This window comes from Silurus meridionalis, chromosome 26 (genome assembly GCF_014805685.1).
Source record: "Silurus meridionalis isolate SWU-2019-XX chromosome 26, ASM1480568v1, whole genome shotgun sequence".
NCBI classification, from domain to species: domain Eukaryota; kingdom Metazoa; phylum Chordata; class Actinopteri; order Siluriformes; family Siluridae; genus Silurus; species Silurus meridionalis.
Window position 1 is genome coordinate 2,178,193 of NC_060909.1, and position 25,410 is coordinate 2,203,602.

The following is a 25,410-nucleotide window of genomic DNA, read 5'->3' on the forward strand; positions in this document are numbered from 1 at the left end:
TAACCAGAACTTTACCACCACATCATCCTCTTCATCATCATGTGATGTTGATGTCCAGGGTATGAGCCGGACCTGTTATGTTTTAAAGCTTCTTTTTCAGAAGTCGCAATAAAATAAATAAAAGGCATAAAATTCAGGGGAAAAAATAGGTTATATTGTTGTATTAAAAAATGATGTTTTGGAGGAAAAAACTAATATTATTCATAGAAAAAGACTTAAAAAAAAATTATAATATAAAAAAATAAAATTTGGGGCGGGGGGGGTAATTTTTTTTTAAATAAAGTATAATATATATATATATAACATTTTGAGGAAAAAAAATATGCAATATTTTAAGGAAATACTGAATTGTATTGTTGTTAAAAGTCAATGTTTAAAGAGAGTCTGTATGTTGTGTGTGTGTGTGTGTGTGTGTGTGTGTGTGTGTGTGTGTCAGGGGTGTCTCTAATGCCTCGTGTCTGTCTGCTGATCCTGCATGGAGATGTGTGGAGTTGTTTTGTGTGATATGAGCGTTTGCTCTTCACACTCGAACAATGACACACTCTGTTTTTCTCTCGTTTCCTATTCTCCACCTGTTTTTATTTGTAAAGCAGAGCCCTGATGCAGATCCGTGCTCCTGCATATAGACTGTGTGTGTGTGTGTGTGTGTGTGTGTATGCTTTAGCGTGAGAGCATAAGGCTGTGTAGAGAATGCCAATAGGAATGTGTATGGTCTGGCCTGGGCATGCTGTACACTCCTACACACAGGATTATTCTCGAGAGCCATCATTCTTATGATCTTTTTATATTTTTTACTTCAGTTCAGTTTGATTTATTTGTCTTTATAGAGCAATTTTAACAATGGACTTCGTCTCAAAGCAGCTCCACTGAGAGTTTTATCTCTAATGAGTGAGCCAGTGGTGACTGTGGCAAAGAAAAACTCCCGAGAAGGCGTGAGAAAGAAACCTTAAGAGGAACCAGAGTCAAATAGGAACCTCATCCTCGACACCAAATGTCCTTTCATTACAGTTCCATCATTGTTGACGTGTGCAGCGATTAAATACAAAATGTGGGCCATTAAAGCAGACAGTTGATAGTAATTGCGGACCAAATCCATCCTCAAAGTTCTTGAGTTGCTCAGTAACTTCATGGATCTTTAAGATGTTGATGTAGAACCGTTCCTCCCACTGGAGTTTAAATGCGAGATTAGACATTTTCGTAGTGTTGTGTAGCGTATTTTAGAGTTGTGTAGTGTTATGTACTGTTGCCTGTTCTTTTGTAGTGTACTGTTGCTTAGTGTGATGTTGTGTAGTGTAATGTTAAGTTGTGTTGCGTATTGTTTTATACTGTACTGTTGTGTAGTGCACAGTGTTGTGTAGTGTGTTGTTGTGTAATGTATAATAATATTAATTTTCTTCATAGTACATTTAATTTAATTTCAAAAGCCGTGTGTGTGTGTGTGTGTGTGTGGTGTGCACGCCTTTCATTCTAATTAATATTGACGGTAGCATAGGGACGTGCGTGCGTGTGTGTGTGTGTGTGTGTGTGTGTGTGTGTTTGGCAGCACTTAGCATTTACCTTACTAATAAATCCACACAAACACAACTCCCTCGCCATGACGCAAAGTCTTTCCTGGCAACAGAAATAATTTCTCGCCTTTTTTTTTTACCTTTTCACTCGTTTCTTGCATCCCTCCTGCTGTTCTCTCTCTCTTTCTCTCTCTCTCTCTCTCTCTTTCTCTCTCTCTTTCTTTCTCTCTCTCTGGTCCCACACGCGTGGCACAGAATCACTGCAACGACAACAAATCAACAAGCTCTCATTCAACACCACTGTGTTACTCCAGACATCGAGTCTGTAAGCTACACTGCCGGGCCAAAAGTATTGGGACAACCGTCTCTATCTCTCTCTCTCTTTGTTTCTCTGTCTTTCTCTCTTCATCTCTTGTCTCTCACTCTTTATCTGTCTCTCTGTTTTTGTCTTTATCTCTTTCACTCTGTCTATCTCTTTCTGTCTCTCTCTTTCCATTTTGTCTCTCTGCCTACCTGTTTCTCCCTCCATCTCTTCTCTCTCTCTCTCTCTCTCTCTCTCTCTCTCTTTTTACAATGTCTGTCTCTCCCTGTTATTGTCAGTTTGTCTTTCTCTCTCTCATTCTCTTTCAATCTCTGTCTATCTGTCTCTTTCTCTCTCTTGTGCTAGCTCTCTTTTTCTTTCACAGTCTCTCTTCCTGTCTATCTCTTTCTGTCTCTTTCTTTTTCTGTTTTTGTCTCTCTGTCTCTCCTTCCATCTCTTTTCTGTCTGTCTCTCTTTTTCTCTCTTATCTTTCACTCTTATTGTATATCTTTCCTTCCCTCTCTCTTTTCCTCCCGCTCACACTCACTCTCTCCACCCATCTTCACCCATTTCCGCCAGTCTTGTAAAAATGAAAAAAAGCCGGTGTCCAAGTGTTTCCTGTTTTCTACCCGTGCGGCATCAGTAAAAGTACACAATAAAAGTGAATGTTTTCACTCTGAGACACGTGAGAAACGTGAGGGCAGCGTAACAAACACTCAGAGAAAACAGCTATCTTTCCTCTTCTGCATACGTGAACGTTTGTGCAGAATGTAGTGCATGAAGACCGCCAGCACTCGCTAATGTGAGCAGAGCATGAGATTTGTGGTGAGAACATCTCTGATGCTCTACTTTACTGCATCAAACATTGTGTGTAGTTGCAGCATTGTGTGTAGCAGCAGCTTCTTCAGGACATTCCCCAGGAAGGAACCGCATCGCCTCATCATGCCATTTGTTGGTCCTCTGTAAAACCACCGAGAACACGCATGGTTGCTTCACTGCGTGGTGTCGCGTTCCTTCCAGCATGAAGATGTGAAGTCTCTTCCTGTCGTCTGAGGCACCATCTGTTCCTCCGGCGTTCCTCTTTCTGCTCAACATCATGTCCACATCCTGATTCGATCCTGGTCACCAACTCCCTCTGAACTATCAGGACGTGTTTCACAATAAAGTATTTAATACACTATATTTCATGTTGATCACAGTGTCTCATTCAGAAGGCAGTGCAGCTGTGTCCTTCACCAGCGGCCTGTTCAGTGTGGACCAGAAAAATTTCATATGCAGTGTGTATAAGTGGTGTGTGTAGCATTACAGTGTGTATGAGCAGTTTGTGTAGCATTGCAGTGTGTGTATTAGCAGTGTGTGTAGCACTGTACTGTGCATCAGCAGTGTGTAGCACTGTAGTGTGTATCAGCAGTGTGTGTAGCTGCAGTGTGTAGCTCTGTAGTGTGTATGAGCAGTTTGTGTAGCACTTTAGTGTTTTAGCAGTGTGTGTATCTGCAGTGTGTGTAGCAATATAGTGTGTGTATCAGCAGTGTGTATCTGCAGTGTGTGTAGCTCTACAGTGTGTGTATCAGCAGTGTGTGTAGCTCTACAATGTGTGTATCAGCAGTGTGTATCTGCAGTGTGTGTATCAGCAGTGTGTATCTGCAGTGTGTGTAGCTCTACAGTGTGTGTATCAGCAGTGTGTATCTGCAGTGTGTGTAGCTCTACAGTGTGTGTATCAGCAGTGTGTGTAGCTCTACAATGTGTGTATCTGCAGTGTGTGTATCAGCAGTGTGTATCTGCAGTGTGTGTATCAGCAGTGTGTATCTGCAGTGTGTGTAGCTCTACAGTGTGTGTGTGTGTATACCATCGTTATTGTCCAGTTCCCTGAATTCACTACCACAGTATAAAATATAACTATAAACAGATAAAAAGTCTGACGCCGTTCTAAAATCGATTAAAAGCTGTAAAATGTATTTTTCTCGTTGCTCTTTGTGCCCGTGTGGGTGTGCGTGTGTGCGTGTGTGTGCGTGTGTGTGTGTGTGTGTGTGTGTGTGTGTGTGTGTGTGTGTGTACGCTACATTGTTGATATTAGGAACGACTCAAAACAGGAAGTGGACGCCACCTCACACAGCATCACACCGTTTTGATCACATCCTCATCACACGCAGGCCGACATGATGCTGCTGTGTTTGTCTGGTTAAAGTGTCTGTCAGAAGAGAAGTGTGTGTGCGTGTGTGTGTGTGTGCGTGTGATTTGTGTAAGATACGCCTGCTGCTTGTCGAGCAGAGGTGAAAGAGGACGTGTGTTGTGCTGGGAGGGAAAAGTTGTCCTCTCAGGACAGGGTATTGTTAGCCTGCAGTCCTACTATTGCAGGAAGGAGTTTATTTTCAGCGTGAGGAAGGATGCAACGGAACGAAAGAGAGTCGCGCTGCGCACAATAGGCTGCGTCTTATCGCATGGACGTGCAGCAGCGCAGCAGCAGACACAAACCACCCCAACCCCTTCCTTAATCCCCACCCCCTACATGCAGCTCCATCAGGAGTGTGAGATCAAACAAAATTTGAATTTGAGATCACAGACTCCGAGATTCTTAATAATAATTCGAAGAGACGCAACACAATTCTCTCATCACTTCATCATTTCTATCTTTCTTTCCTTCTTTCTTACCTCCTTTTCTGTCCTTTCCCATTTTCTCTTTTTAATCCCTCTCCCTCTCTCTCTCTCTCTCTCTTTCTCCAGGTCAGTATGAGAATCGCCTGAGCAAGTACATTCGGCACTTCGAGGGTTTGTCCTACGACACCGACGTCCTTCACAGCCGACACCAGAGAGCTAAAAGGGCTGTGTCTCACGAAGACAAGTTTGTCCATCTGGAGTTCCACGCTCACGGCAGGTGAGTACGCCACTCCACCCTGCCCCTTCAATCCTCCCCTCATACCCCTGTACACAAAGCCAGCTTTCCTGGTATGGAGTAGAAGATCTACTGCTAAAGAGCTCCAACTCGATGAGTGTACACCAGGCCTCTTCTCCTTACCTACCTCAGAACCTCACTTTATTAACACCCTTGTACCTGGATGAATAAGCACAGATCTCAAAATCTAGTGGAACATCATCTCAGAAGAGTGGAAGTTATTAGAACAGCAAATGAGGATTAAAATGCTGTATATATATTGACATAGCGATCTCTGGAATTTCATCCAAAACCTTCTGTTGTTGCCTGAGGTGCAGTTTGATGGAGATGAATAATCTAGTTTATTACATAAAGGAGTTGTAGTTGGGTATGTTCCCATGATACCTCATGACACCCTGGTGTTATTCACCACGCTTTTGGTTTGAATGGTCATTGTTTCGATCTTGTTCTCGATCAGAACATCTCTCAGAGCTTCGCTCAACCTTCCGGAGTGACCTCATGATCTCAACTGGTACAGCACGAATACAGCTTTTGGAACTTATAAATAGAATCTAAATAAGAACTGGCTTTTACATGACCCAGCACTTTTATTTCCAGTCCCTGCATAGCATCACAACTATTTGTTTTTCAGGTGTTCTTTCTTTCTCTTTCTCCCACACTCTCTCACACTCGTGACGACGACGAGAAATCTCTCAATCTTTGTGGTATATTACCACAAATAATAATATTAACAGACTGTATTCAAAATCAGAACACGTCCAAAGTAATCCGAATCCACACGCCACTCTGGACCAGCATCTGATACGCTTTGTCTTTCGCCCGCAGGACAAATGTGTTACCGTATACCTCGTTTCAGCAAAATCAGGAAGCGCAATCTCCCTTTCGTGCTTGTTTATAAGCAACGTAACCTTTCTTCTTCAGGACATCCTGACCTGAAGAAGAGTGTTTGCAGGGTTCTGTAGCGCATTTGAAGTTAAGAGTATGTGAAGTGAATAACTGAGGTGCTAAGAGAGTTCACAAGCGTACACGCAGCGTGTCAGAAGAGCTGAAGCTTCAGCTATAAATAATGCTGGGAAATATGGGCCATGTGTCGAAATACAACAGGAGTGCATATGGAGTGAGCGACGGCTGGTACGGAATTCAATTTGTCCCAGAAGTATTGTATTGAGTTGGATGGACCTGAAAGTGGAGATGTAATTTCTACTGCAAAGTGCAAGCACTGTAGTACACTGTACTCTGCAACTGTACAGAATCTGCATCTAGAACAGGTTCCAAAAGTCTCTATTTCTGGATCAGGGAGCTGTCCATTTAAATCTCACTAGCCAGCTTGAGTAAAATGTTGTTAAGCCCCGCCCCCCACAAAAGGTTTGTGATGGTTGGTGTATAGAAAAACTCTGGCAGCATAAGACTGCTCCATTTTTGCTTCTGGTTCACTGGTTTCAGTTTACAGTTTACTCTTTCAGCACAAAATGCATCGACGTCAACATTTTAAAATGTGTAGAACCACCAATCTATAACCGATATCACAATGGAGATGATTTGTCAAAAGGTTTTCAAACTAGGGAACTCAATAGTTCAGCTTTATTACTTTGGTTCAGACAGACAGCAATTAATCCAAACGTTATTTTCAAGTTCTGTCTCCAGGAAGATACAGCTCTACCTCTGCCATGTTAATCTACACTATAATTCCAAAACTATTGGGTCACCTGCTCTTTCCTGCTGTATGTGGTTCTTTTCTTTTTTAACTGTTACCACAAAACTGGAGGCACTCAATTGTACTGTAGATGTACTCTAATAAAATTTTGCATTCTCTTGAACTTGGAAACCCAAAACCTGTTCCTGGCATGGTGATGCCCCTGTGCACAAAGTGAGCTCCTTAAAGATCTGGTTTACATGCTTTGGAGAGGAAGATCTTGCTGCTTCAGAGCTCTGAACACCTTTGGGATGAATGTGAATGCTGACTGCACCCCAGGTCTCCTCACCTACATCAGTACCTGCCTTACGAAATATCCATGTGGCTGATGAACACAAATATCCATAAGCACACTCCAAAATCTAGTGGAGCATCTTCCCAAAAGAGTGGAGGGAATTATAAAAGCAGATTGGGACTAAATGTGGAATGTGATGCTCAAAAATCACATACCGTACTTATGACCAGGTGACCCAATACTTTTGGAAATATAGTGTATATTCTATGTGACTTTCAGGACACATGGATCATATTCACGTAGCAGCAGCGGTGCTGAGAGAACGCGCTCGAGAAACATTTTAGCGAGGAGAAATCCATCTATGTAGAAAATATGGGTCACAAATTATTTGTCACTTTATAAATAATAAAAGTAAATAAATCGTTCAAGCAAATATGTTCAAAACGAAGCATCGGCAACTTTTTAAACCGATGCATCACATCGTTAACTTTCTAATTTGTCGTTAGATCTCTATTTGATGTGTTGGTACATGAATTGGAAGCTATCATGAGTTAAAATTCCATCATTACCAAACTTCCGGGCTCTTGAGCAAGTTCCTTACCCTCCAGCTGCTCAGTTGTGTAAATGTAACTGGCTCTGGATAATGGTGTTTGCCAAATGCTGTAAATGTATGCGGATTAATCAGCTAGCCACTGAATGGAAATTGTGTTTAGCTAGATTGTGTTTGACGGTGTACCCACTACTCTTTGTCCTTTAAGTGGCACACTTTTGCAGTGTGTATGACAATAGGAAGGGATGATAATCATGAGGGGAAGTTGACGAGAGCACTAAGAGCAGTGATAGATACGCTGAGCTGGTCAATGTTAAACCCAGCTGCTGCTCCTGACAGTAACACAGCTCAATCTGTCAACAGTCACTCAGAACACTGCTCACATGTCACTGCTAGGCTCATTAGCATGTCCTGTGTGTGTGTGTGTGTGTGTGTGTGTGTGTGCGCTGTACTGAACTGTAACTGATCTCCGAGTTGGGTTTGATCAGTCTGTATGACTGTATCATTGGGGGACAGGAACTGTGGACTGATTGGCTACTGTAGGCTTGTTCATCAGCGTTAAATGCACATAATTCACTTTAATTTCTGTAAAGCTTCTTTGAGACAATGTCCATTGTGAAAAGTGCTATAGAATAAAACTTGAACCACTGGTTCATTGGGGGGATAGAAACTATGGACCTATTGGTTACTGTATTATTTGGAGAACAGGAACTATGGAATACTTGGTTACTATATCACTGGGGGACAGAAACTATGGACTGATTGGCTAGTGTATTATTGGGGACAGGAACTATGGACTGATTGGCTACTGTATCATTGGGAACACATGAACTATGTACTGATCTATTGTATCATTCGGGGACAGGAATGTAATACTGATTGGCTACTGTATCATTGGGGGACAGGAATAATGGACTGATTAGCTATTGTATCACAGGCAAGACAGGAACTATGGACTGATTGGCTACTATATTATTGAAGACAGGAACTATGGACTGATTGGTTAAGGTTTTATTGGGGCAATAGTATCTATGGACAGGAACTATAGTTACAGCAGTATTGAGATTTGGATGACAGCAGCTGTGGACTGATTGGTTTTGCTGGGCTTTAGGGAAAGGAACTGTGAGCTGATTGGTTGTTCAGAGCTTGAAACGAGCAGGTTTCTACAAGGTAGGAGCTTGTAACGGTGACTTCGCTTAGGATATTAGTCATGGCTGAAACTTTAATAAACTGCAGAACTTTTTTTTTGGCTTCAATCTTCTGCCATCTGTTTCTTACAGCTTTGAACATCTGGATACTGATATTTTGGAAAAAGATGTTCTCAGTTGTCTCCGTCCAATCTGGCAGAACTTGAGAGAGTGAGTCGTGGGTCAAATTTTCTCAAGGCCCAGTATGCGGTAATGCTGCAGCCTGCATGTGCTCCCTTATTTCCACAACTCAGTGTCTTCTGGACATTATTGCCTGGGGCATCAGAAATGGCTGAGTCATGGCTCGGTCTCCCGTCTGCTGAAAGGCAGGGTTCTGTTTGCTTTGGTAAAAATGAAGAGTCACAGAGTGAAGTTGCTCAATGCAGCTGACCCAGATCTGATGTCTGTAAGCGTTGTGCCATTTACATTTTGATGCTATGCTAAAAAAAATCACAGTTTTTGGAGAGAAATAAGCTTCATAATTAGAAATCAAGACTTCTTTCAGGATTTAGATTCAGGATTCAGCTTTATCCTCAGCATTGTGAATGTGGAACGTTCAGGATCAAGACTTGAGAATTCAAGTTCCCTCGATTCAGCTTCAGTATTTAGGATTCAGAATCAGTTTTCATGTTCAGTGTCAGAATTCAGTTTTGGGGTTTTGTTCCAGGAGTCAGCATCAGCACTTACTTCAGCATTCAGGATTCAATTTAAGGATTTGGCTTTGACTGTCAGAAATCTGCCTCAGGATCAGCTTCAGTATTTAGAATTTCTTTCACTATTCAACTTCAGCTCCCTGAAAATGGTTTTAGTATTCAAGACTTGGCTTTTGTGTTAAGGGTTTAGTTTGATCATCAGAGTTCACCTTTAGAATTCCAAGTTCAGCACCAGGAATTAACTCCGAGTTGAATTTCAGTGTATCAGCACAGGAATAACTGTGACTTTGCCTTTACTATGCCTTGATCTTCTGTCCTGGAGAAAAGGATGAGTTTGGAACACACTCTGATGCACAGCTGTGCTAGGTGACATTATAGCAGACCATCAGCTTCTGCATGTTTGAGTAGGTCAGGCATTAGAGACTGTTCTGAATGTCACTATTGACACTGCATGGATTGTTGGAGGTCTGCAGAACGTTCCACAGGGATGTTTTGGGAAGCTGGTGTTTGTAAATCAGGAAGTGGGCGGCTTTGGGACACCGAAAAGTTTGTCATAGTTTAGCTGAAAAATAAACATCTAAATTACTAGGAATAACAAATTTGTACGCATCCACTAAATTGCTTAATACTATACACACACACACACACAGTAGCTAATTAATAATATTCCTGCAACTATACAAAAAATAAGTGTTTTGGCTTGCTTAGTTTTTCAATAAAAGCTATAAAATGTTGTATAAACATAGGAGATTGTGAGGACTGGGGAGAATGTGAGGACTGGGGAGAATGTGAGGACTGGGGAGATTGTGAGGACTGGGGAGATTGTGAGGACTGGGGAGATTGTGAGGACTGGGGAGATTGTGAGGACTGAGGACTGGGGAGAATGGGAGGACTGGGGAGAATGGGAGGACTGGGGAGAATGGGAGGACTGGGGAGAATGGGAGGACTGGGGAGAATGGGAGGACCGGGGAGAATGGGAGGACCGGGGAGAATGGTAGAACAGGGTGATTTTGGGAACCAGAGTGACTGTGAAGACTAGGGCATTTGTAGGACCAGGGTGAATTTGTGGACCGGGTGATTCTGAGGTGCTTGTGGATTGGGTGATTGTGAAGACCAGGGTGATGTGAGGATCAGCTGAATTTATGAACTTTGTAATTGTGAGGACTAGGTGATGATGAGGACTAGTTGATGGTGAAGTCCTGGCTGATAAACATGGTCATATTACCTTTAGTATTTGTAACTTTGTGTTGTCACAGTAGTAGTAGTGTGTTGTTGTTTTTTTGCATTCTAGTCTTGATTTAGTATCACTCTTGTGAAAAGGCAGCATAGTTCCCTTCCGAAACACACAAAGACACAGAGAGGATCAAAGAGAAATTATTCAGATAAAAAGTACAGTTGTAAGTGCAGTTTGTTTGATGCAGGTTGGTGAAGGGTTGCATGGTAGAAAACTGCACTTTGCAAGCTTGTGCAAGCTGACATTTTTGCATAATCTTTTTGCCTCACATCTGAGGGCTTCAATCGCAGTTTCCATCCAGTATCGAAAGCAAAACTTCTGCACAACCACCAGTTGGTTTGCTGTTATGTCATATCAGTTGTAAAAGTCGGTTTCATCGTATGGTTAAAGGAGCAGTTTACAAGTTTTTCGACCTACTTTACTGCCTTGCGGTTTTGTAGTCATGAAGAAAACGTTCTTTTCTCTTCAATACGTCAATCTATTCAATGTTCCTTAATACGATTATAAAAGTCTTTTTGCATCCATGAATAAAAACATTATTTTCTTGTCGTTATAGATTCCCTATTTTTGGGTCCCATCTGCCTGGTCTGTCATTTACTTGTTACCTGATTAATGTTAGTATTTAATTATACCACGTGAAAATTTATATCGTGAAAATTTTGCACTTTTCCTGCAAAACTGTGACTTCATTCTTTAACATTCCTCACAGGTTTAGCTCGCTAGCAACATCTAGACTGTTTCTGCTGGGTTATTAGCACCGTGCATCATTGTTTGGTGCTGTACTTCACCTGAGAGGAAGGGAAGCTCTTACGTACACTGGTACCTGCAAATGAGCAGATTGAAATGATTGTTTTTTTTGTTTGTGTGTGCATGTTAGTGTATATATGTGTGTGTGTGTTAGCGTGATTTACCACTTGAATCGTGTGCTTTCTCATTCTTATGCTTTATAAGATTAGCAAAAGGAAGTGCATTAGACTAGCTACTGAGCATAGCTGGAAAAAGGTTATAAATTTCCCCACAATCCGTCGCAGTTGATGTACGATGGCGGCCAATCGTTCAGAACGACACGCTCGGCGTTTTTTTCTCGCCTAGACAGCGTTTTTGCTACAAAGCTGCTTCCTGGTGTATTCCGCGGTCAATGAATCAGTTCCTGTTTACGAGGTTTTATTAGGTCATTTACTCATACTGTAGGGTTAGGGTTAGGGTCTGCACACACACATTTCTATACATACTATATGGGCAAAAATATTGGGACGCCTAAGTGTTTTACCCATGTGTGGTTCTGCCCCAAAATGTTACCACAAAACTTTTTGTATAGATGCATTTGGATACAGGAGCATGAAATTTACTCTTCGTTAGAACTAGGAGATCCAAACTTGTTCCAACATGACAATGCCAGCTCCATGAAGATCTGCTTTACAATGGTTGGAAGATGTGAAAGATCTGATGTGGAAGATTAGCCGTCTACAAACATTTGTCTATAGTGTGCGAGTGTGTGTGAGAGAGAGAGGGTATCCTGGGAAAATCCCATCACGTTAACATCACATGCCTTTTCATGTGCTACATTGTTCTCAGTGTATTTTCTCGGGTGTGTGATTCTGTAGAACATACGTTCCATCGTGTGTTTCCTCTGGTCTCTGTACAGCAGTTAATCTGCGAGATGCGTGTTTTTGACTCGGACGGTTTTGTTAGAAAACGCTGGCACTCTTGATAACAGTGGAATGTTTAATTGAATGAAGGAATCAATGCGTGAGCTTCGTTTTTACCAAAATACACAAGAAGCACTTTCATTTATTAAATTGTTGATGAGGAGTATGATGATGAGAAGGAGGATGTTGATCCAATAGTTTTGAAAGTGCGGTGATGGACTTGCTCAGGCGTCCATGTTAGCATGCGGGATGAGAGCGGTTAGTCTGTGGGCCGGCTTACTTTCATTAATAAGATTACAAGTCTTAGAAGTGACAGTAGCACCGGTAAGGGGAGAATATGACAAGTGCGAGTGTGAACACCAGATTTGATTTGAGACGTATACATTTATACAGAGTATGACGTGTAGTAAAATACATTGTTATGACTGTAATACATAAAAATAAAATAAATAAAAAGTACAAAAATTATAATATATAAGGATTTTTTATATATATATATATATATATATATATATATATATATATATATATATATATGTGTGTGTCCCAGTGTGGTTGTCACCAAAGTGTTTACTTCTGGAGTTCAGGCTTTGCAGACAGGCCTGTCTTCCATCGAACCCATCAGACGGATTTACTGCTTTCCTTGTAAAACCTCCCTCACAGAGGCAGATCGCTGTTCATGAAGTCAGCTGCATATGGTCTAGTGGTTATACAATATGTCCAAATGTATTGAGACGTTTAAAGCCATATGTGGTTCTTCCCCAAACTGATAACACAGAGTTGAACTAGAACGACCCTGCGCTCTGACCACAGCTTCCAAACAAGGAACTGAGCTGTAATGTATATGTGACAAATAAAGGCTATTCAATTCTACTCACAATGCCAGCTCTATGGAGATATGAGCACAAATCTCCACAAAATTGATTGTTTTAAAAGGAAAAAAAGCACCACAATCTTACAGTTTGGTGTCCGCAAACTTTTGACCGTATGACGTGTATATGTTTGTTCGCCTCAGCGAAAAGAGAAAGTCGGAGAAAGTGACTTTTCTCCGAACCAACGTTAACATTCTAATGAGGCATCGACACTCTCACGTCTCTCTTTCTCTATCTCTCTTTCTCTCTCCCTATCTCTCTCTCCCTTTATCTCCTTTTCTTCTTCCCTCTTTCTCTCTCCAATTCTTTTTAACTGGAGCGTGTTCTTTTCCAGTATCAACCGCAGTAACCTGCCAGTATCTCCTGTTCGGAGACCTTCCTCTCTGTGATGAACTGATTTGAAGGTTAGATATGAATCTGAAGCTGAAGATGAGGTTCTGGAGATTACGGTTAGAGTACGATTGACGATGGCAGTCATTTCTCTGTGTGAAAAAGTTGAAAATATCGAATGAAAGCCTCATTAATAAGCAGAACCGACTGATCAGATTGGAGGTCGTTTCCCAGCGGAGACAGGAACAGGGCTGAGGCTCAGGTTCTGAAACTGTAAAAGAAGTCCGGATTTCCAGTCCACATCGTTCTGTCGCATCGATTCCACACTACAGCAGTCTGATCTTAAACAGCACGTGAACATCCACTGCAGTATCTGATCCTCCTGATGCCGAGGAAACAGCCTGCAGTGTTTGTGCTCCGTGTTTAAAACTGTATCTGCTTTCAGGAGCGCCAAACATCTCTCTCTTTCTCTCTCTCTTTCTCTCTCTCTCTCACTCACTCACTCACACTCTCTCTCTCTCTCTCTCTCTCTCTCTCTCTCTCTCTCTCTCTCTCTCCTTTTCTTTTCACCCTAAGAGGAACAATCTCCTCCTCTTCTTCTCCTCTCCTCTTTGTTCTCCTCCTCTGTTCATTCTCTCTCCGGGCTGTGTTGTGAGACGGGCTGTGTGTGTGATTACTCTCAAGTTCAGTTTCTTGTAGCAGACACTGGGAAGAGGCCATTAATCCCTGCGTGATGTTGTGAAGGCGGTTGCTGGTGCTGAGTACTGTGTAATTGGATTGGGAGTGTTAGTGGCTGTAAATGGAGGGTTTGGGTCACTACTGAAAACTGAGCTGCTTATACACACACACACACACACACACACACACACACACACACACACACACACACAATGGAGAACTCTGGGAATGAGGGCAGACTTGTTGGCTTTTAGAGCTCTTGGGTAATGGATTGTTCTGGGAAATCCCTGTGTGTAACACACACACACACACACACACACACACACACACACACACACACACACACACACACTATCCGACTTCCTGATTGATTGCCAGGCATTGAATGTGATTCTGGCTTTGTTTATCTCTGTTTCTTCTGGTTTCTCTTCACTCCGTATTGATGATCCTCAGAATGGACTCAGGTCTTTTGTCTTTGTAGGGTTTTGGAAACATTTAACTCGCATCAGTGCATGTGTGGAGGTGAAGAACGTCCCGAGGTGAACCTGAGAGCATTGTTAATGGTGTAAGGCCTCACACCTATCCGTGAATTATCACCAAGCCGTCATTGATGTTTTCAGAGCGAAACTGACCGAACGGATCGCAATAACGCTTGTTTTTTTTCGTTACGCATTTTATATACAGCTTGTTAAATCTGCAATCTTCTTTTCCAAATCACACCCAGAGATAAAGTAGTGCCATTAAATGAAGCTGTTGGAGTTAACTCCTGGTGCTGGTTTTTTATTTTTTATTCTAGATTCAACTTTTGCCTCAAGATGTTTATGAAGATTCACGAAACTCAAAACTCCTCCAGGCTTCTTTATTTCTCATAAACATCAAACATTTCTGCTGCATCCACCGGTAACCATGTAGTCGGCCTGAAGTGTGAAGCTGTTGGTGTATGAACGAGGCTCCTCGGCTTCATCTAAAATGTTCCGTCTCCTTCAGAGTTTCAGAGGGCGTGACGCTGCCGATTGGCTAAAAGGAAGGCGGAATTGCGCGAAATAAATTTGTCAAACTTTTTTTATGTCATAAAAAATGGGCTTCCATAGTGTTTACCTGTCCAGCGCGTTTCAGAGTTTAGAAGGTGGTGCGTCAGTAATAATGGTCCGTGGGGAAACAGTTGTCCTTGTGAAGTTAAATTGGACTAAACAAAGCAAACAAATAATTTGCCTCAATGCATTTTTGTATTCGAATTACTTGAGGAAATGTTTCAGCTCCGATGGAGAACATGACTGAGGATGTGTCAGAGGCTAATGACTGTAATAAAGGCCTTCCACTGGGAGCTGTGGGCATCACAGGAGCTTATTACTGGGCAGAAAGAGGGAGAGAGGGAGAGAGAGAGAGAGAGAGAGAGAGAGCAGTGAAAAGAAGGGCGAGACGTCCTGTTAACCGGTGACGCCGTTTCATTTCTTAAGATGGAAACTTTTTTTCTGTCTTTCTCTCCTTCTCTTTTTGTTTGTCTCTCTTTATTTTGCACTTGCTCACTCTCTCCTTCTCTCTCATTCTTTCGAATTCTTTTTGTCCATCACTCTCTTTCTCGCTTCCCTTCTCTGTCCATATGTCTGTATTTTTCCTCTAACCATCTCTCTCTTGCTCTTTCTTTCTCTCCCTGTCTCACTCTCTCTTTTTCTCCCTTTCATTCTTTTTATTCTCGCTTTGTTTCTTTTTCTATCTGTCTCTTTCTTCTTCCCTCCATCGCTCTCTCCCTCTCTTTCTCTCTTCTGTCATTCTGTTCTGTTGTTGTTTAAAGGTAGGTGTTGTGCTTCTCTGCCTTTTACACTAGCTCACATGGGTGTGTGGGTGCGTGCGCGTGTGCGTGCGCGTGTGCGTGCGCGTGTGTGTGTGTCAGACTTGTATTGATTAGAGAAGGAAAGCCTGCCGGCTTCCACCTGTCCACTTGGGACAAGTCCATCTCTCATCTTTTATTCTCCTCTTCATCTTTTATTTCTTTATGCTTTTGTGTGCGTGTGCGTGTGTGTGTGCACTCGTGCGTGTGTGTGTGTGTGTGTGTGTGTGTGTGTGTGTGTGTGTGTGTGTGTGTGAGAAGTGTCCTTGAAAAGTCGGACAGTAACCAAACGACTCATGGAGGTTGTGTGAACTTTTTAGTAGGAGATGAATGTTCTGGAAAGGTGTGAAGCTAAACCCTGAAAATGTTAAAGCTAAAACTATATGGCCAAAAGTTTGTGGACACCTGAGCATTAGATTGGTTTGTTCTCAGTCAGTATATATATTACACACTATATTTCCAAAAGTATTGGGTCACCTGGTCATAAGTACGGTATGTGATTTTTGAGCATCACATTCCACATTTAGTCCCAAACTGCTCTTATAATTCCCTCCACTCTTTTGGGAAGATGCTCCACTAGATTTTGGAGTGTGCTTATGGATATTTGTGTTCATCAGCCACATGGATATTTCAAGGCAGATACTGATGTAGGTGAGGAGACCTGGGGTGCAGTCAGCATTCACATTCATCCCAAAGGTGTTCAGTAGGGATGAGATCAGAGCTCTATAGCAGGAGACTTTCCTCTCCAAAGCATGTAAACCAGATCTTCAAGGAGCTCACTTTGTGCACAGGGGCATTGTCATGCTGGAGCAGGTTTTGGGTTCCCAAGTTCAAGTGAATGCAAAATTTTAGATGCGCATCTAAAGACGTCCTGTACAAATGAGTGCATCCAGTTTTGTGCTTTGGAAAAGAACCACATAGAGCAGGAAAGAGCAGGTGACCTAATACTTTTGGAATGACAGACAGACAGACAGACAGACAGACAGACAGACAGATAGATACTGTCTGGTTCTCCCTATTGACCATTTTCTGACCTGCTCTTTCTGCCTTTTTGTGTTTCTTTATCTGCCCCTGTGTTTTATTCCCCACAGAGAAGTATCACTGTATTATATAATTGATATACATTATAGACAAAAACAAATATCTCTCTCTCGCGCTCTCTCTCTCTCTCTCTCTCTCTCTCTCTCTCTCTCTCTCTCTCTCTCTCTCTCTCTCTCTCTGTCTCTCTCTGTCTCAGGCATTTTAACCTGCGGTTGAAGAGGGACACGTCTCTGTTTGCCCCAGACCTGAAGGTGGAGGTGTCTGGAGACGAGACACCCATCGACACTTCACATATTTACAGCGGAGAGATCTTTGGTCAGTGCTTTCCACAAAACACACACACACACACACACAATTTCTCTCTCACACACACACACACACGCGCACACACACACCATCTGCTAATCTTTTATAATGTTATAGCATAAAAATCCATAAAATTGTCTGTCATAATAAATTTTTGTTTAGTTTGTGTGTGTGTGTGTGTGTGTGTGTGTGTGGGCGGGCATAGTGGTTTAAACGTGAAGCTCGAGAAGTGACAAATGTTTTGATAATGATTGTCTTCACACTCACCTGTTCCTCACAAAAATATATTTTCTATCTTTTTTTTTTTTTTTTTGCATGAATTTAATATTTTTACAAATAATAATTAAAAGAAATTCAAACTAAAAACCCAAAACATTTATTTTGTTGTTGTTGAGATTGCATTAAAGTACAGATTTCAGTAGCTAAAAGTTAGTGGAGACCTGACCATAAGAAAGGTGTGTGCTTCCCTATTTGCTCCTTTAATAAACTTCACTCTTCTGGGAAGATGTTCCACTAGATTTTGTGGTGATTTTGTGTTTATTAAAGGATGTTATTAAAGTCAGGTCCTGATGTAGATGAGGTGAGGAGGTCTGGGCTGCAGTCAGTCATGACAATGCCCCTCTGATTAAGATCTGCTTCACATGGGTTGGAGTGGAAGATCTCCTGCTCTAGAGCTGTAAAACCTATTGAACAATGAATCTGATTGCACCCCAGACCTTCTCATCTCACCTACGTCACCTACCAGACTTTACTAACACCCTTGTGTAGCTGAGCATTAAATCTCCACAAAATCTAGTTGATCATGGGATCTTCACAGGCGAGTAGAGCTTATCATTAGAGCAAAGGAGTAATAATTGTGGAATGAGATATTTAAAAAGTGTCTAGAAGTGTCCACAAACTTTTGACTCTACAGTTTATTTAATTGAATATGAAAAAGTCTTCACTATATTATTATTTGCTCTCAAATTATTTAGATAGTCTGAGGGTTTTTTTTTTTTTTTTTGGCGAAAACATTATTCATGTTCAAGCCGCTGATGATTTCAGTGCAACAGTGAGTGCAAACAGGTCGAGCGTTTCTGCTAACCGCTTTTCTGTTCATTAGCATCATCTTTCTGTGATCATAGTCATTTCTAGAGCTGCAGGGTTCCTGCACACATTACAGAGAAGAGAGAGAGAGAGAGAAAGAGACCCTTTTCATGTAACTGATTCCAATCCAGTGAATATGAAATGAATGCAAGATGATAATGATGATGATGCACACAACTTTCTGGAACAAAAAAACTTCGAACAATGAATTAGTAATGGACGGCTTCAAGCAACTCGAAGTTTCACAGTGACCCAAAAAAGATTTTCTCAAAGCTGCACGCTGCAAAGCTGTGTGTGGGCGTGGCCTAATATTCAAACAAGTCTGCTTGATTGACATCCCAGTGATTTATTTTTCATTTGAAGATCACGCTGTTTGACGACAGACCCGACGCCTTCGTTAAAAACTTTACCTTTGCGTCGTGAACGTAAAAGCGAGAAATAAACCTTTAAATCTTTAATAAGGAAAGAGCAGTAGAGTGTAGCTGTAGCGGGGATCCGCAGATAGTTTCTATAGATAAATTATTACTCACATATATTGAAGATCGTTTGCAGCTGCATTCATGATTTCATAACGCCAGTCTCACCCTAAACACCTGTTCCTAACCAATAATCCAAACTACCTTCCCATAACCCTTAACCCAAACCCCCAATCCAATTCACATACCCCCTAACCTTTAACCCAAACCCCCAATCCAATCCAATCCACATACCCCTTAACCTTTAACCCAAACCCCAATCCAATCCACATACCCTTAACCTTTAACCCAAACCCCAATCCAATTCACATACCCCTAACCTTTAACCCAAACCCCAATCCAATTCACATACCCTTAACCTTTAATCCAAGCCCCCAATCCAATTCACATACCCCTAACCTTTAACCCAATCCAATTCACATACCCTTAACCTTTAACCCAAACCCCAATCCAGTTCACATGCCCCTAACCTTTAACCCAATCAGTTCACATACCCCTAACCTTTAACCCAGTCAGTTCACATACCCCTAACCTTTAACCCAATCCAGTTCACATGCCCCTAACCTTTAACCCAATCCAGTTCACATGCCCTTAACCTTTAACCCAATCCAGTTCACATGCCCCTAACCTTTGCTCCAAACCCCCAATCAGTTCACATGCCCCTAACCTTTAACCCAAACCCCTAATCCAATTCACATACCCCTAACCTTTAACCCAGTCAGTTCACATGCCCCTAACCTTTAACCCAAACCCCAATCCAGTTCACATGCCCCTAACCTTTAATCCAAACCCCTAATCCAGTTCACATGCCCTTAACCTTTAACCCAAACCTCCTAATCCAGTTCACATACCCCTAACCCTGAACCCAAACACCCAATCCAATCCACCTACCTCCTAACCCTTAACCCAAACCCCAATCCACTTCACATGCCCTTAACCCAAACCCCAATCCAGTTCACATGCCCCTAACCTTTAACCCAGGCCCCCAATCCAAGTTCACATGCCCCTAACCTTTAACCCAATCCAAGTTCACATGCCCCTAACCTTTAACCCAATCCAAGTTCACATGCCCCTAACCTTTAACCCAATCCAAGTTCACATGCCCCTAACCTTTAACCCAGTCAGTTCACATACCCTTAACCTTTAACCCAAACCCCAATCCAGTTCACATACCCCTAACCTTTGCTCCAAACCCCAATCCAAGTTCACATGCCCCTAACCTTTAACCCAAACCCCTAATCCAAGTTCACATGCCCCTAACCTTTAACCCAATCCAAGTTCACATGCCCTTAACCTTTAACCCAATCCAGTTCACATACCCCTAACCTTTAATCCAAACCCCTAATCCAGTTCACATACCCTTAACCTTTAACCCAAACCTCCTAATCCAGTTCACATACCCCTAACCTTTAACCCAAACCCCAATCCACTTCACATACCCTTAACCCAAACCCCAATCCAATCCACATACCCCAAAACCTTTAACCCAAACCCCTAATCCAATTCACATACCCCTAACCTTTAACCCAATCCAATCACATACCCCTAACCTTTAACCCAATCCAATTTACATACCCTCTAACCTTTAACCCAATCCCCATAATCCAAAACACCTACCCTCTAACCCTTAATTCAAAACACCTGCTCCTTAACCCTAAACCCAAATCACCTTCTCCTAACCTTTAAGACAAACCCCAATCCAATCCACCTACCTCCTAACCCTTAACCCAAACCCCATTCCAATCCACATACTCCTAAACCTGAACCCAAACACCCAATCCAATCCACATACCCTCTAACCCTTAACCCAAACACCCAATCCAATCCACATACCCCTAACCCGAACCCAAACACCCAATCCAATCCACATACCCTCTAACCCTTAACCCAAACACCCAATCCAATCCACATACCCCTAACCCGGAACCCAAACACCCAATCCAATCCACATACCCCTCTAACCCTTAACCCAAACACCCAATCCAATCCACATACCCCTAACCCTTAACCCAAACCACCTTCCGCCAACCCTTATGCCAAACCCCCAATCCAATCCACACACCCCCTAACCCTTAACCAAATCCACCTGCCCCAGCCCTTAAACCAAACCCTCAATCCAATCCACACACCCCCTAACCCCTTAACCCAAACTCCCTAAGTAAGAGTAGAACTCTTCTAAAAAACGATCGATTTTCTTTTTATTATTTGTCAATAAACAGCAAATTATCAACATGAATCTAAAAAAAAAAAGTTCAAGAATAGTTGCATGTTTTTAAAGTTGAATTTAGTTGAACTTAGTAAGCTACAGGAAATGTAACCAGAAATGTTTTCAAATCAGATCACGTGACTCGGGTTCCTGTAGATCTCCATCAGTGCTGATGGACGAAATGAACAGAAATGAACTTAGTACTTAAACTCAAGCAGAAATGTATTAGGAGTACCTTTAGAGCAGGAGGTTAGTACTTGTATGCGAGTAGAAACGTAAAGGTGTACTTTTACAACAAGAGATAAATACTTTGACTCAGGTAGAGATATTAAAGAAGTGTTTATTCTATTATGAGTCTCATACCGGAGCACTGATGACTTTATACTCGCGGCGTCTCTGGCGGGACACTCGGCAATGACATCATCTTTACAGCGCTTCCTGGATGCATTTCTTTGCTTTCTCTTTCACCCACACAACCGAGAACAGATGTAAATGCGGAGTCCGGGTGTCTTCCAGTCAGCAGACGCAGACGTAATTTCGCTAAAAAACATCGTTTTTAAGACCGGGGTGTCTGTCGTCTGCTTTTCAGAAAGACTGGATGATGCAGTATTCGATAGATAAATAGAGTACTTTATTTTCTCTGTAAACTTTCTTTCTTTGATTATCAGGGAAATTAGCTTTAGTTTTGGAATCTCATTGAAGCAGATGTTACTGTATGAGGCAGATCTGAAGGTCACTGGGGGACGTGTGTATGTGAGAATAGTGCTGTGTGTGTGTCTGTGTGTGTCTGTGTGTGTGTGTATATAATATATATATATACCATATTTCCCGGACTATAAGCCGCTACCTTTTTTCCCACGCTTTGAACCCCGCGGCTTAAACAATGAAGCAGCAAATTTATGGATTTTTCCTGGGTTTTTCCCAGGTTCACAAACTTCATGCCAAAAAAACTGAACCCCATAATATTAGACCAATGCAATTTCCGAACGGGTTCAGGTGAACCAATGAAACTCTTTATATTAAATCAGATGCGCTCCCACTGAATCGGGCCGCACCACATCATAAATATGGATGATGTTCCTCTGACGTTTGACCTGCCGCTCACTCGGACTGTCTACAGGAAATGAGAATCATTCGTCACGCTGAAAACAACCGGGCATGAAAACACACTTCACCTGTGTTCTGAGCTGCACGGCATCGGGAGAAAAGCTTCACCGATGGTGATTTTTAAACACACGACGATGACGAAAGATAAACTCCAGAGAGAAATAGTTGTGAAAGAAAGGAGGAAGACAGTGAACAATGACTTTCTTGGTCGGCTACTGTTTAGATACAAGCCGTGTAACAGACACTGTCTTTCATTAAACCCTGTGTAAAGTTCATTAGTTTCAGTGTAGACACTGTGGCTTATAGACAGGTGCGGCTTATTTATGTTCAAAATAAAAATCTTTGTAAAATTCAGTGGGTGTGGCTTATATTTGGGTGCGCTTTATAGTCCGGAAATTACGGTGTGTGTGTGTGTGTGTGTGTGTGTGTGTGTGTGTGTGTGTGTGTGTGTGTGTGTGTATATGTGTGTGTATATATATATATATATATATATATATATATATATATATATATATATATATATATATATATATATATATATATATATACACACCTGACCTTGGAATATGATTGTGTAGATTTGTGTGCTCATTGAGCTACAAGGTTGTCAGTCAGGTCAGGTACTGATGTAGGTGAGGTGCTGCCTGATTTGTGTGTTGGAATGTAATAAAGTATGACAATAACAAACCAAAAACAGTGACGATGACAATGTAAGGTGACCACGAGTACAATTGTAAAGGAAAACTGAGCACACGTGACATATAGGATAAGTGAGAAGGACGTGCTCGCATTAAGAAGTCTTTGTGCGAACAGTTTGGAGAAGAACCACATGTGGCTGGAAAAAGCAGGTGTGACACTAGTGTATATTGTGTGTATTTAGATGGGTTTTTTTGGGTCATTAGTCTGCTGGAGAACATCAGCTGAGACTGAAATGGAGCTTTTTTGGCACTGGGAAGTGCATTTTGCTCCAGTTTGGCTTGGTAGTCTCGAGATTACATTGTGTCCTGCATAGATTCAAGGTTCCCTGTAAATGAGGCAGCAAAGCAGCATAAAACATAATGGCGCCTCCCTGATGTTTTACAGTAGTCCTAAAAGTGTTGTGACTTTAGTACACATTTCTTAAAGAAAGCATTTCGATCGAAACATCACTTCAATTACAATTTTTTTTTCTCTCTCCCTCGACTCAGTAAAGCTCTTTGAAATGCTCTTTGTGTACGTTTTTCTGAAACGCCTTCTCCCTGAACTGTTTGCAGCGTCACACTTTCTAACCCGTCTTAATGTGTACGTTTTCTCTGCAGGAGAGAAGGGCACTCTGACTCACGGTTCGATCGTGGATGGAAAGTTTGAAGGCTTCATTCAGAGTCACAAGGGCACGTATTACGTGGAGCCGGCCGAGCGATACTTCAGAGAGAGAGACGTTTCCTATCACTCTGTCATCTACCATGAGGACGATATCGGTGAGTGTGTGTGGTCTCAGGTGTGTGTGTGTGTGTGTGTCTGTATATACACCGCACTTGCATCTCAATTCTCCTTGGAATCAACCTTCAGCTTACATCAGTGTTAAAACTCTTTAAACGGCCGATCCTAACAGAGTGGTGTGAACGCAAAACTGGAGCGTTTTTTAATCCGGTTTCAGATCGCTTTGCTCATATTCACATTCTAGCACATTCTGTCCTCTACAAGAGATCAACACAGGCGTAGGATACTCTGCAGACACAAAATAAATTTTGTCGTGAGATCTGATGCTGATCCGTTTTTGAATGTATGAACTCAAAAATTCAGATTAAATCCGAATGTGTATTAAAAATGAATTTTTGTAATCGATTTAGCTTCTTTCGTTTAATGGAAGAGGGATTTGGAAATAGATTGTACATGTGAACATCCTCAGAAAAGATTTCAGTACGCATCACTTTGACTTGTCATTTTTTTCCCAACCGTTCCGACTCTCCAATAGAAGGAAACAAACATGATCAACCCTTCCAGAAACAATCAATCCTTCAACCATCCTTTCCAAAAACAATCCTGTGTAGTGAACAGAGTGCAAACTGAGGCTCTTCATTTCGACTCGCATGTTCCATCAGCTCTCATTTCCACCAAAACGAGTCTTGATGTTCATTTCCTCTCTCACCGGTTTGTTCAGATCCCAATCTCATCCTGCGTTTCCTGTTTTCCCGCATGGACATTATTTAGAGTTCAGTGTCATCCGAGTACATTTAAACAGAATAGAGAAAAACAAAATTTAACCTCAATACAGTAAAAAAACACACAAACAAAAAAACCCATTAGAATAAAATACAATTTTTGGAGAAAAGTTTACAATGATTTTATACCTCACACTTTTTTTCGAGGTGTTGTGTATCAGGATTATAATTTGTGCATATTAGATGTTTCAAATGGTCTCTAAACCTCCAGAACCTCCTAATTAGATCCATCCCGGCCGCCAAGCATGTATCAAACGACACAAAAACAAAGGCAGTGTCATGGCGCATAGGCTGCACTACTTCCTATACTGCCCCCTTGTGGAGTAATACCCCTACATTGTTCATTGATCAAGATCTCAAAAGTATTGGGACACTTGACTTTTTCAGCCATATGTGTTTTTTCTTCAAACTTTTACCACAAATGTATACGAGTCTTTGGATGCAGCAGCAGGGAATTTTACCTTCACTTCTACTAGGAGACTCAAACCTGTTCCAGCATGACAATACCCCTGAGCACAAAGCCACCCACATGAAGATCTGCTTTACATGGTTTAGAGTGGAAGATCCCAGTGGTGCACCCCCAGGTCTCCTCACCTCACCTTCAACAGCACCAGACTTTACTTACACCATTTTGTTTCTAAATGAGCACAAATTTCCACAAAAATGTAGTGGAACATCTTCTCAGAAGAGTGGAGCATCTTCCCAGAAGAGTGGAGCTTATTATAACAGTTTGGGAAACAGAAGAACAGTTTGGTCGTAGAATCTTTTGATCTTGATAATGAGACGTCTGTGGCAACAAAGGAATAGTTTGAAAAGCTTTATCGAGTAGAGTGTTTTTCTCCTGCGGTCTGCTTGGCTTTGATCAGCCGAGGGTGCTGTGAGGAAGCGGGAGAGACACGACCGTCACGATGCACTCGCTAACGAGACGCTATTTTTAGCAGGAAAGGTAACAAGGACGAAAGACTTCGCTCACTGAAAGTCCTGACTCACAGGTTAGAGAGCATTTCTTTCTCCTAATCACATCACACCAGGGCAGGAGAGCATTTTATTTTGTTCCCTCTTTCTCGTTTGTGGGTCGGACTGCCGATAATTAAGTTTTCAGACGATCACGTTCGTCTCCTCGGGACACCTTCAGTTTTTGATCTCCGGCACTCCATCACCTTCACACTCAGCTGCTTCCATCAAGCGTGTTGCTTTGCCCTGCATGCTCGTCTCCTGACCCGACACGCGGCGAGGGAGAGATGGAAAAGTTTGCAGTGAGATGTACGATGTTCTTGTTCGCCTGAACTTTGAATTCTGGTCGATGTGAAGGATGCAGGGAGATGTGCAGAGTGAAGGAAAACAGAGACACGGAAATAGAAGAAATAGAAACGTGTTGG

General features: G+C 41.9%; 1 protein-coding gene across 2 annotated transcripts in view; it reads left to right on the forward strand.

Moving 5' to 3' along the window:
* Positions 1-25,410, forward strand: part of adam10a (ADAM metallopeptidase domain 10a) — a 57,525-nt gene that overhangs the window by 14,431 nt on the left and 17,684 nt on the right. For both annotated transcript variants that reach the window (XM_046840123.1, XM_046840122.1), the window contains exons 2-4: positions 4,531-4,681; positions 16,846-16,964; positions 23,129-23,287. In XM_046840123.1, coding sequence (XP_046696079.1) covers positions 4,531-4,681; positions 16,846-16,964; positions 23,129-23,287 — 429 coding nt within the window. The remainder of the gene's footprint in view (positions 1-4,530; positions 4,682-16,845; positions 16,965-23,128; positions 23,288-25,410) is intronic.